The sequence below is a fragment of the Triturus cristatus genome, chromosome 7, assembly GCF_964204655.1.
Source record: "Triturus cristatus chromosome 7, aTriCri1.1, whole genome shotgun sequence".
Lineage (NCBI taxonomy): Eukaryota > Metazoa > Chordata > Amphibia > Caudata > Salamandridae > Triturus > Triturus cristatus.
This window is the reverse complement of record NC_140590.1, coordinates 1,210,009,588-1,210,022,351: the sequence shown is the minus strand read 5'-3', so window position 1 is coordinate 1,210,022,351 and position 12,764 is coordinate 1,210,009,588. Positions and strand designations below refer to the sequence as shown.

The window sequence follows — 12,764 nt, the reverse complement described above, 5'->3', positions numbered from 1 at the left end:
TGGGTGCACTATGCCAGTGGTGAGGGCACAGAGGCATGAGCCCTGTGCCTGTACAGTGTCTGAGCCCACTCTCAGACATTGTAAGTGCAGTGTACCACTAAAGAGTATATGGGGCTGGGAGGTTGTCATTACAAACTCCACAGTACCATAATGGATACACTGAAGTCTGGGAAGTTTGGTATCAAACTTCTCAGCACATTGTACCCACAATGATGCCAGTGTGGGTTTCAATGTAAAATGCACGACAGAGGGCATTTTAGAAATGCCCCCTGAACTCGACCCACAACCAGTGTCCCGACTGAGTGGCTGCTTAGGCTGCCACCCACCAGACATGTTGCTGGACCCCTGAATCGAGAGCCATTCGCTCTCGAGGGCGTGCGACGATGCACATCTTTTGACGAGGTGCTAGTTCCCCTCCCCCAGGATGGGCAGGGGAAGCTTCAAAGGCCTGCTGCCTTTGTGAGCTTTTCCAGACCACTTGCTGTACTCAGCAACTGGTCCCCACTGGTTCTACCCCCTACTTTGGGCGGGAAAAATGGCGGGAAAAAACAAGTGAGGAAGAAAGGTGTGCCCACCTCTGCCAACTCCACCCCTAAGGTGGGGGAGGAGAGGTGAAGCACAACCTCGAGTCCGTGCAATCTTGAGGTAGGGGGGAACCAGCCAACCAGGGACAGGCTTCTGCCCCCCTCCCACTGGAGAGTGGCAGAATAGGGTGTGTACCCACCCCAGGGAAGGGACCCTATTAGTCCCTGGACTTACCTACCTGTAACGCTCCTAAATATAGTATTTAGGGGCACCTTGAACCATTCTTCCTCAGATCCAGCAACCACAAGAAAAGAAGAAGGACGAGAAGCCGTGCAAAGCTAACAAGAGGACGACGCCCACTGACTTGGCCCCAGCCTTACAGGCCTGTCTCCCCTCGAACCTGCTCCTGCAAAATCCCGGCGTGTCCTGGAGCCAGCAACCTCAAAAACCCCGGAGGACCTGCCTGCATTCACTTTCCAAGCTGCTTCTCCCGTGAACACTGGACGTGTTTGAACTGCAGCTTCTGATGCCAGCCAGAAACCGCGAATCCAGCCCACTCTGCACCCGCCGAGCTCGGCCCGAGCTTGAGCGGAAAAACACCACGAGGAGGTTCCCCCGGCGATCCTGACCAGAGATCCGGCAAACCCTGACCGGCCTCAAGCCTCCAGACGATGCCTGCAGTCTCAATCCAGAGGACCCCCCCCCCTACTGCAACCAGAGCGGGTAAGAAAATCCGACGTCCCAAGGCACCCGACGCCCCACGGCCTTGTGTGCCCAACCCAGCAGTGCCTAACCAACCCTCAACATCCCAACTTACCCCTCAAAGGGGTGGTCACTCCTGGAAGATCCTCGTCCCCGAGCCTGCAGTGATTCTTTGTCCTGGAGAATCTCCATTGAAATCACCAGGGCATCCAACCTCAAAACAGCACCTCGCACCCGGCCGCCCTAGTGCCGCGGAGGGTCCCCCTTTTGTGCTAACCTGGTCCCCAACTTGCCCTGAGCTTAACCCTAGGAGCTTGGCTCCCACAACCCCATGGCCTGCTTGCCAGCAGCCACCAACCGGAGCCCCCCTATCCCCCATAGGATAACATTGGGCCTCAAAACTCTGCACCGGCTGCCCTAGTGCCACTGGGGGTGCAACAACAGTGAATCACTGACCCTTGGAGACCCCTGCGTCTAACCCCAGACCCCTAACTCAAAAGACCAATTACCTACCTGGAAACCTATAACCTCTTTTTCCTCATAGAATAACATTGACACTTTCTCTCCCAAAAAGTTTCTTAGTGTCGACTTTTGAAAATTACAAATATTCCTTAAAATCAGCCGAGTAACCAAAATGCATTTTTTCAACTGTTTTCAGGAAATGTCCCAGTGCTGAATCTAGGTATCCAGCACTGAGTAAGAAAAAGTATCGTTATCATAACTTACCTGCTAAGTGAATTTCCTCCCATAGGATAACATTGGTGATTCTATGTGAAAAAGTTTCTAAGTGTCAACTTTTGAAATGCAATAATATTCTTTAAAAATCGTTCTAACTAAAACGCATTTACTCACCTGTTTTCAGGAAATGTCCCAGGGCTGAATCTAGGATCCAACCCTGTGTTAGCAAAAGTAATCTGAAAAGTAATTAACTGCATTTCACTTAAAAAGCCCATTCATTTGAATGTACTATACCGGCAATGTGTTGCAAACTGCTTACTTACAACTGTAACCAAAACCAGTACAAGTTATACTGCAATTTTGAATTGTGTTCATACAAGTAATTTACTACTGCAAAGTATTTATATGCTTAACTGTAACCAGGCTTGCTTGGTTCTAGAAATAAAACAACAGCATATTTTTTATACAAAACAATTGGCCTATAGTTCAGTTCTTGTGTGTGTGAATTCATTTGCTGACTGAGTGTGTACATCAAATGCTTAACACCGTCCTCTGATACTGCCTTAATGCTCGACTAAGCTACCACTTTAGAGAGTTAGGTACTATCTAACTTTAACCTCTGCCAAACTTCTGGAGGCCCTTGGACTCTAAACACACTGTACCTCACTTTGGTGCAGTATATATAGAGCCAGTTTCTTACAACCGGTAGCCCCTTATATGTTGTGATGGCACATCTATAGGAAGACGACTACTTAGGTAGTGCACCCAAGGGGCACACTACGCTAATAGTCCAGACAACTCTTATTGGTTTACAGGGGCTTTCTTTAAAAAACCCAAACGCTCTCTTTGTAGTAGTGTGGTCGAGCAGTTTAGGTTTATCAAAGTGGAGTGTTAAGCATTTGCTGCATACACAAAGTCAGTAAATGAGACACACACTCAATTAGAAAATCCGACACCAATTTATAAAAATAACACAGATTTTTAAGTTAATTTAGACACCAAGATCTTCAAGATCAGGCAAGTATTTTTCGAGTTAGCTTTTTTCATAAACAGAAAATACAGCTGTCAGATTCGATGCATGAGCCTGGAATGCTGTAATGATATCCTATAGGAGAAACATTTACTGAATAGGGTCACTTGCAAATGTCTTACAGGACTGTTCTTCTGGAATTAAGGTAAGTAGGGGCCAAGGCCCAAGAAAGAACCAAGAGTTGAAGTTGACCTGCCCTTGGGTATCTGGGTGCAGATGTGTTAACGCGGCAGTAGCCTCAAATGCTACCTGTTAAAGTCAATGGGAAAACTACCTGTAAGAAAAAGGCTGCAAGGGGGGGCTGGAGGACCAGTCTGGCAGAACCCATAGAGGGGCTCCGCTCTTGAGGTCTCAGGACCACAGAGACATCATCGATTTTCGTAAGCCCAAGCTGGGGAGCACGGGTGCAGAGGTATTTTGTCTGGCACATCGCAGAAGTTTTGAGGCTCTTACGGTTCTTGGGTGTCCTGGAGAGAGAGTGAAAGGAAACACTGCAGCCGGGCCTCTCTGGATGAAGTCCTCCTGGGTCCTGAAGTCCCTTGTTGGTAGTTCGGTGTCTGCGGTGACCAGACTGGGCACGCAGCAAGCCTTGGTTGCTTCAAATGCTCCAGTACCCAGGGTATTGGTGCTGGCGGCTCCCGGAGGTCCTGGCGTCTTTAATCTTGGCAGGGAGAGGGATCTGACCTCCTAAAGCACGGAATACCTTTTTCTAGTGTGCTGATCCCTCGGGGGGCACAATGCCCAGCAACACGGTGGACCGGGAAGATACTTGATGGTGCCTGCAGATGCAGGGGGATGGCTCCTCCAACCAAAGGGAGATGCTAACTGGTTGTCGATGTGCTGGAAAGTCCTCCAAGCGTTGGAGAGGGTGCACAGCTTTTAGATGAGTCGAGTCCCTGCAATTGTCGAGGTTCCAGCCAAGGTTTTGCGTCTAGTTCATGGTCAGTCCTCCGTTCTCGCGGGTCCTGCTCTTTTGTCCTCTTCAATTCCCAGGAAGTCGAATCTGTTTTCCTGGTGTCAGTGGGCAACCTAAATACTCAATGTAGGGGCATTAAAGGGAATGAAGGGTAGTAGTCAATGGAGTACTGACACCTGGGATCCCTACACACCATATATGACCACTTCCTGTAGTGAGTGGGCATAACCCTGTTCCAGAGTTCCAAATTTCACCACAACCAAGATGGTGAAATCCTTCTTTTCATGTCCATTTCAGGTAGTCCACCTTAGGGGTGTGACTAACCTGACAGTGTAACACGCCTCCTATCTAATTACCCACCTGTCCTGGTGCCAAATGGGTCTCAGGGCAGGGGGTGGCATCTCCCTAGTCAGGGGGAACCCAGGGTCGCATATCAAAGGCAGAAGGGACTTTGAAGCCCCTGGCCTTGATATGCTAAATCACTAGCCATCCTGCTGGAGGAGGTGTGAACACCTGCCTCCGGAGCAGGCATTGTTTCGGAACTTTGAGAGTGTGGGCTCTTCCTGGCAGGAGAAACATGTCTGTTGTGGGAGGCTGGAAAAGTCCAATCGCCAGCACACTATGAGAATAGTAAAGTTTCAGGAGCACGTCTAAGGTGCCCCTGGGTGCATGCCATAATGAATCTAGTACTGGCATCAGTAAGATTCATTAAGACAAGGTGTTTGATACCAAACACCATTAATTTCAGTGACGCCACCATGTAGCTGGGTAACTCGTGATGACCAATGCCCAGTACATGGCTTAAGATGGCTTCCCTGCGCACTTGCAATAGAACTAGACATGACCGGGGCATCACATATACAATAATGCACCCTACCTTTGGGCTGAAAGGCCTGCTCTCAGGGTGACTTACATATATCATATGCAGTGACTTGGGCATGGCACACAGGGGCGTGTGCAATGTCATGTTTTCACCATGGTGTGCACCATACGCACCCTGCAATGGCAGTCTGCATGCAATTTGTATGGGGGTCTCTTAGAGTGGTATAAGACATGCTGCAGCCCTTTTGTACCCTGGATAAGTGATGATGGAGCTGTATACAAGCACAACCCCTGTGCGTTGAGGTCAGTTTCTTTCTAGACTCTGTCCGCGCCTTTGGACGCTGAGCCCAACACTAATCAGAGGTATCAGTGTGCATATCTCTAGTTTGGGACCTTTTTAGAGCAGAAAAAAGAGACCATTCCATGGAGTGAGGACTTGGGAAGGCAGTGAGGCAATAGGGGATGGGTGGGGCGGGGGTATCCACTAGAAAATGCATTAGCCAAGGTAAATACCTTGTTCGTTTGGTTGATTTTTCTAACTGCAGATTTATCACCTTTAGAATAGATACCAAAGCACAACCTCACAAGGCCATGTGTCTGTGGAATGGACTCAGATGAAAATACCCTGCAGGCCCAATCGGGCGAAATGCCCTTCCCATCGGACCTATTTGGCAAAACAGTAATGCTTTGTGAACGTGTGCACTGATGCCCATGCCGCAGCCTAACAGATATCAAGAATGCTCCAGAGAATCCCACAAAAAGCTTATCGTCTACCCGACAGTCTCTGGTGCATTGGATGTAAAAGCTCTTGGGATCAAGCCAATGGAGTCATTCCTCCCCTTCTGGGGGGTGAAGCAGAGCTAAGAAAACTCTGAGAGTTATGGATTGCCCAAGATGAAAAGTAGTCATGAAAAAAGGCTGCCCTGGTCCTCAACTTTATCAAGGAAAAAGGTGGTGGAAGGCGAGAGCAAGCGGAGCTCACTCATGTGGGCAAGCAAAGTTATTGCAATCAGGAATATGGCCTTCTGGGTCTGAAGACATAATGGATAGCTGTGCACTGGTTACATGGGTGTGCACATTAGGGAAGTGATGACCAAACTGAGATCTCACTTTGGCATCACAAAGGGTTTAGGAGGAAACATATGAGACAAACCTTTTAGAATCCTCATCACAATAGGTAATTCAAACAAAGAAGATGGCTGGTCAGGCAAACACCCAAAGGCCGAAAGATATCTGCCAGTTTCACTGGTAACGGGTCCATATTGTTGGTGCTCGGAAAGCTTCCTGAGGGTGGCAGACTGGTCGGAGGACTTATGCTCATGACAGAAATGCAGAGTACCACACTCTCCTTACCCAATCCAGAGACAGAAGGATGACTGGGCCAGTTTGTTCCTGATATTTTTTAAACCTCAGTGCAGGAGAGGCAGCGGCGGAAAGGCATACAAAAGTCCTTTGCTCCACTTCATCCGGAATGAATCTCCGACAGAGAACGGTTTTGGAAACTGCAGCACACAAAGGTTTTGACACTGCACATAATCAATGGTGGTGAAAAGATCCTGCTGGGGTCCTCCCCATTTCCGGAAGATGCCCTGTACCACCTTGGAATGTAACTGTCATTCGTGATTTGCCAGGCTCCGCAAGCTGAGTTGGTCTATCCTGGGGCTCAAAAATCCTGCCAGGAGGTTCATGACCAGGGAAATGACCTCACGCTCCAGCCAGCTCTAGAGAAAAAGTGCCTCTTGGCAGAGATCCCAGGACCCCACCCTGTGCTGCATGTTGCACTACCACGTAGCGGTGGTGTTGTCAGTGAGAACCTGAACCTCCCTTTGATCTACGGTAGGATTGCTTTAACGGCCAGGTGAATGGTCTGCAACTCCAACACGCTAATGTGCAGATGGATCTCCACTGTAGACTAGAGTCCTCATATCTAAATCTCTCCCAGACGACCTTCCTATCTCAGCAATGATGCATTTGTCACCGCCATCACCTCAGTGGAGCAGGGAGAGTAGTCTGTCACTAGCCACCACTGCAGGTCCAGTGCAGTCTCCTTCAAAACTTCAATGGAATCTAACAGGTTCCTTTGATGCTGGGCCCAATGGACTTCATGTTTCACTACAGTGCCAGCATATACCACCTAGCATAGTCGACAGGCAGGATGCAGGAGGCCAGGTGGCCCAGAAACCTCAGTGTCACTCTCACCGAGATCCAGTACCGAGGCTGAAACATAGGGAACATAGCCCAAATGCCCTGGTCTCGTGACTGGTGGAAGGTCCAAAACTGTGAAGGAGTCGGGTATGAATTCCACACATTGATGGTGATCTCAAATCATGTCAGGAGGTTCACTGTCATCTAGCGGTAGTCTATGACTAACTGTGATGAACAGCCAGTCTCAAGGTAGGAGTAACCCAGAACATCCAAGGGGTACTGGTGAGGTCAAAGGGGAGCAGCACAAATTAAAAATGCTTCTGGCCTACCTTGAACTTAAAGTAGGATCTGTGGGTCTGAAGGAGGGGTACATGAAATTAGGCATCCTGCAGGTCCAAAGTCACCATCCTGTTGCCAAGGTCGGACGGAACATAGGCCAACAGGAGCATCCTGAATTTGATTTTTCCTTCTGCGATAAGATGTTCAGAGGACAGAGATAAAAAATAGGGTATCCTTCAGTGTGAGGAAATAGCCGGATTAACAGATGGTCCCTATTTCTGGCATATCGACAGGTACCCATTACTAGTATTCTTGCTATTTGTACAGAGATCTGGATTCTATGTGCTTGATGTGACTGCAGAACCATGACACGGTGTGCAGAATAACTTATGTCCTTTGAGGACACTGTATATAGGTTTGCACAAACTTGGTATTTCTATCCAGATTGTCTTCATACTCTGTGGAAGTGACAACCTTCATGGCCTTTTTTCTTTGATGCTCTTCCCAGATACTGTTGCTGTCTGGTGGGTTGGTGAAGAATCATCATTCCTTCCCTGCTGAATAGGTTTTCCAGACAATAAAACGAAATGCACCATTCCCACTTGGCTGTCTTGTGCTGCCAACAGCCGTGCAACAATGGAAACCTGAGACAAACAGACTACCTGTCTGGACAAGAAGGCGCAGAAGAGAGGCAATTCCTCCACACTGAAGGAATATTTTAACCTTAACCCCTTCAGTGCCCATGACGAGATAGTCTCGTCATGGATCGCGGTTGCGCTGTGCCCATGACGAGACTATCTCGTCATGAACCCCGCCCGCTAATGAAAGGCCCGGCACAGGGCGGGGAAAGGGCGGGGCACTGAAGAGGTTAAACTGATCTTTTGGTTACCATATATCCCAGCCTGGCAGATGTTAAGCATAGGCACTCCAAGTGCAAACACAATGGTAGTAGCCTTAGCCCTGGTGGAAAGGGCTGTCAGACCTTATGGAGGCTGCTTCTTAGTCATTATGTAGCAAATCTAAATTTTAGAGGACTACCCACCTCGACAGGGTCATCCTCTGTAACGCTTGTCATTTCTTTGCTCCCTACAAAATGATGATCATCCACTTATTGGTCCTTGGTGCAATCACTATAAATGCTTAAAAGCCCTTCTGGGTTCCAGTGGATGGAGCCTCCTCCGCTCTTTCGAAGGGTGAGAGGGAGCAAAGAATGCTGGCAGAGTGATGGGTTGCCTCATGTGTAAGGGAGACTTGACTTTTTGCAAGAATGCTACGCGAGTCGAGGGCGATTGTACTGAAAGCGTCTGAAGTTCACTCATGTGACAAGCTAATGTAACAGAAATGAGCAAGACAGTCTTTAATGTCAGAAGACACAGCGATCATCAGTGCATTGACATGAAGGGCGTACACATGAGATATGGTGAGACCAAGTTAAGGTCCCACTGTGGCATAACAAGCTAATTCGGAGGGGACGTGTGTCACACCTTTAATAAATCTCACTTCAACAGGATACTTAAACAAGGGAAGCTGGTCCAGTAAATGTAGAAAGGCTAAGCAAATAACCTTTAATAGAGTCCAATGCACAGCCTTGCAGGACTAAAGATACAATAAACAAAAGGATGTCAGCCAGCTTTGCTTGTAAGGGATCAGTCTTATGAGAACCACACCAGGTCACAAATCTGCCCCCGAGCCCAGCAAAAGTATATTTAGTTGAAGCACTCCGGGCCGCAACAATGGCCTCCACCACTTCAGGTGGAAGATAAAATGCAGTCAGTCCCTGCCATTCAGACTCCAAGCATGGAAGGTGCGCAGATTTTGTTGGAGCACTCTGCCCTGCAACTGCATCAGAAGATCCATGTGAAGTGGTAGCCTGACTGGAAAACAGATGCCTATGCTAAGAAGTTCAGGGTACCACACACTCCTAGCCCAATCCAGACTTTGGCCTGGTTATTCGTGATGTTTTTCAAAACAAATGGCGGGAGAGCCAGGGGCGAGAAGGCGTACAGGAGTCCAGTGTTCCATCCAGCCAGAATGTCTCTCCTAATGAGTTTTCTTGCAGAAACTCTAATGCGCCAAGCTTTTGACATTGTGCATTCTTAATGGTAGCAAAGAGATCTAGCCAGGACTCTCCCCACTGTTGGAAGAAGCTGTGTGCCACCTAGAAATGTAGGCACCACTTACGACCTGCCAGGCACCGCCTGCTCAGCTTGTCTGCTAATATAATTTATATGGTGAAGAATCTGGTGGAAGAAGATCCATCAGAATCAAGAGTTTCTATTTTCTCTTGTTTTGTAGGTAAAACAAACAAAGACACGTTATTATGCCAGCTAGAGAGTCAGAAGGCAGACCCACCAAAGGAGTGTCTTATTGACTCCCAAACAATTGCACGATGTAGGTGTCTGACCCGTGGTTTCACTTTTGTTTTTGGTTTGCATAGTCCCAGCTGTTGTAAAAAGTTGGTAGCTCAAGAAAATGCCACCACCCTGCTACAGTGGTTAACTGTGAGCCACTGAAATCTACACTGATCAGCAGCTTTATACCACAGTCAGTTAAACATTGCTATTGCACCTTATTAAGCCCTAACCATACTAGGCGATATTTTTAGCAGGACAGTGCTCAAGTTTGCAGAAGGTGGAGACCAACAGGCTTAGAGCAGTAGGTCTATCCTAGGGGTTTCCAGCCAGTGTAAAGAACATTACTTCACTCTGAATGCAGCCACACTAACAAAATCTCCTAGCCGTAGTTCGACCATGGTCAATTGTGAGCTCCAGATGATGTGACAAGAATCACTTAAATATAGCATTTCTCAAATTATTAGCATTTTTATTTATTATATTTATTTTACATAGCAGTGTGCCGATTCCTTCTTGGACAGGAACAAGTAATTACTATAAATAAATGAACACCAAAAAGAGAAGCATAAATAGGTAATCAAGCCAGGAATTACTTATGTCTCAAAGACTAAGAAGAGCTTGCCTACAACTAGTAACTCACCTTCATATTAGGGATAAAGTGAAACTCATAAATTTATGGCATGGCCAGATCAAGAATAAAATCTTCACATACCTTCTCCATGTGCAACCCATACTCCAAGGACAGAGCCAGCCATCCCTTGCAGCATAATGGAAGGGCTCTCCTGAATAGCCACGCTAACAAAACGCGATTCAAATCTCCCAGACTGGTTGTGGCTCAGCAGGACGCCTTGACTGATGTCTCCATCTGTGAGCAAAGATAATGGTGCTTAATAAAATGTGTGCTGCATTTTGAATTGTCAACAGCCTGTCTAGCTCTGGACTTGGAGTAGTAACACTCTTCTTATGGAAGCCCATTTGTCCAAGTATAAATTCAAACAATTACACAGTACTGAACTAAATCGACAATAACCTGGGCTTCACCATCAGCCACCCTTGATATGTTCTCCTGATCTACAAAGTTCACAATTACCACCAGACCTGAAACTATCAGGCGTGGTTCACATTGTGCCAGGCTTTTCATCTTCTCACTGAGTTCCAAAAGCAAATTCATCAGAAAGGACTACTATTCTGCAACCAAGCAACTCTTCAAAAACAAATCTGTGGACCAATGCTTGAGGCTACACTTGGATTTTTGGAATGCCTACTACAGTGCAGCTGTGCCCCTCATAACAGCCTCTATTTCTACAGTCTGAAGTAATTAGCAGTCCCACTAGCTGCACATACATACAATACATTTGATGGCATAAGTGCTTCTGAACTCACCTTTCTGTTCATTCTTCTGTGCATCGGGTGCTACCCAACCCAGGAGGGCCATCAGCTGGCAGCCATTACAAACTCCAAGACTGAAGGTGTCTCTGCGCCTTTGGAAAGCTTCAAACTGAGCACGGGCAGTGGCATTGTAGATCACCGAAGCTGCCCACCCTAGGAAAGAATGAGTTACAAGGATTTATATCTTTACTAGAGAGGCACACAAACTGACATATATGGTACCAAAACGTACAGAAGTTAAATGTTGCCACTGTATATCGACGACATATGCACAAGAGTATATAAAGTGTTAAAAGGGGGTGCCCTTCAAAGGAGTCAAACATTAGGGTTGAGGTAAAAAGTTACATTTTAGTAACATTCCTTTTTCAGCTTGGTAGTTTAAGTGGATTCTCGCACATGTGTATGTTTCCATCACCTGTTGCTGTATTGAGATCACTATTCTGCATGTGAAAATAACCAGTAGGTGGTGTTTAGGAGTGATTTACAGAAGATCATGAAGACTATCAACACAAACCGCCGAATCCTGGCCAGATTTTCTTTGCACGCATTTTCATCTATTAGAGAGCAATGCATTAAAAAGTGCTACTTTATATGAATGCACACTGCATATGCAATGGTGAAGAAATGAAGGTAGACCAGTGCTTAATTAGTAAAAATAATAAGTGCCAGTGGCCCCGTCAGGAGGCCTCTGCAGCTTGCACCACCCATTGGCACTGCAAGCGTTGCCAATGACAGTACCTACACAACTACTAACCAGCACTGTTACAAGTGTGATAATTCGGACTATTGCAGGCCCTCAAAGCTATAAAAAAAGGCTTGGGCAGCAGGTATTAGTTGTTTTTAGTGTATACTGAATTAATAAACAATTGCTGTTCTGATCTTCTCAAAATTATACAAACAGCGTCACCATGTGGCAGCTGTCATAAGCACAGATGTTTACAATTAAGTGCCGGTGCCGAGCACCGAAAACCACAGGCTCAAATTAAGCACTGAGCAAGACTATTATTTTCAATGATCATAGGAGGAAACACCACCCATCTGTAAGTGATCAAGGGGGTTACACATCCCTCCCATAGTGTCCTTAATTTCTTATCAATTATTAAAACACTCCTATTATGAACTACAATAGAACATATAATAAATTATTGAAATTACAACTCAAAGTGTGGTCTGCCAAAATTCTTGAAGTCAGGAAGCAAAAGGGCCTAGCTTTGAGAGAGCTGGGATGCCATACTAATGGCAGTACACGCTGTTTAAATTAAAAAATATATCTTTATTTTTCAAGAATAAAGTCCCCAAACTGAAAATATTATATCATGAAACTTCATAACATGCATGTGTATGGACATCAGACACTCCCTCTGAAATGTGCCCATTTCCTCTTACTGCACCTACTCAGGACTATATAGGAAACTCCTAGTTTTGATGAAATTCTACATATATATATACAGATATAAATCAGACATTTCCCTACATTACTTGGCATTTTTTAAAACAGAATATAGAAATTAAGCCATGTTTTGAGGGTCTCTTCCTGCCATTAACTGCTCATAACCATCATCTTTAGCTATGTATTTTCGATAGCTTAAGGAAAATTAAAGGCAGCAAGAATTTATGATGTGATAAATAGTTGCAGGAGTGCTTGTGATAATACTACAGGGCTGATATTTTCAGAGGACTTATAATTCTTCATGACCTATTGCCATTTATTGCACAAAAAACATTACAGGCATTGAAGTGAGAACGCGCATTCATCACTAAAATACATGTGGAAGTATAATGGATGTAACTGTTTGTGAATATGGAAATATAGAATAAGAGGAGAAAAAAATGAATACAGACCTACATGCCACCATAAAAACCACAAAACTGGGAACAATACATTAAAATATAAGATAAGGGTGACAGGAATGAATCAGTATGG

The 12,764-nt window shown here is 46.1% G+C and overlaps 1 protein-coding gene across 1 annotated transcript in view; it reads right to left on the bottom strand.

The window, feature by feature from the left end:
* The window catches only part of PFAS (phosphoribosylformylglycinamidine synthase), a 257,939-nt gene that overhangs the window by 15,935 nt on the left and 229,240 nt on the right, over window positions 1–12,764 (bottom strand). Inside the window, exons 27-28 of the mRNA XM_085618581.1 lie at window positions 10,835–10,993; window positions 10,164–10,316 (exon numbers count right to left, since the gene is read on the bottom strand). Of these exons, the coding sequence (XP_085474707.1) occupies window positions 10,164–10,316; window positions 10,835–10,993 (312 nt within the window). The remainder of the gene's footprint in view (window positions 1–10,163; window positions 10,317–10,834; window positions 10,994–12,764) is intronic.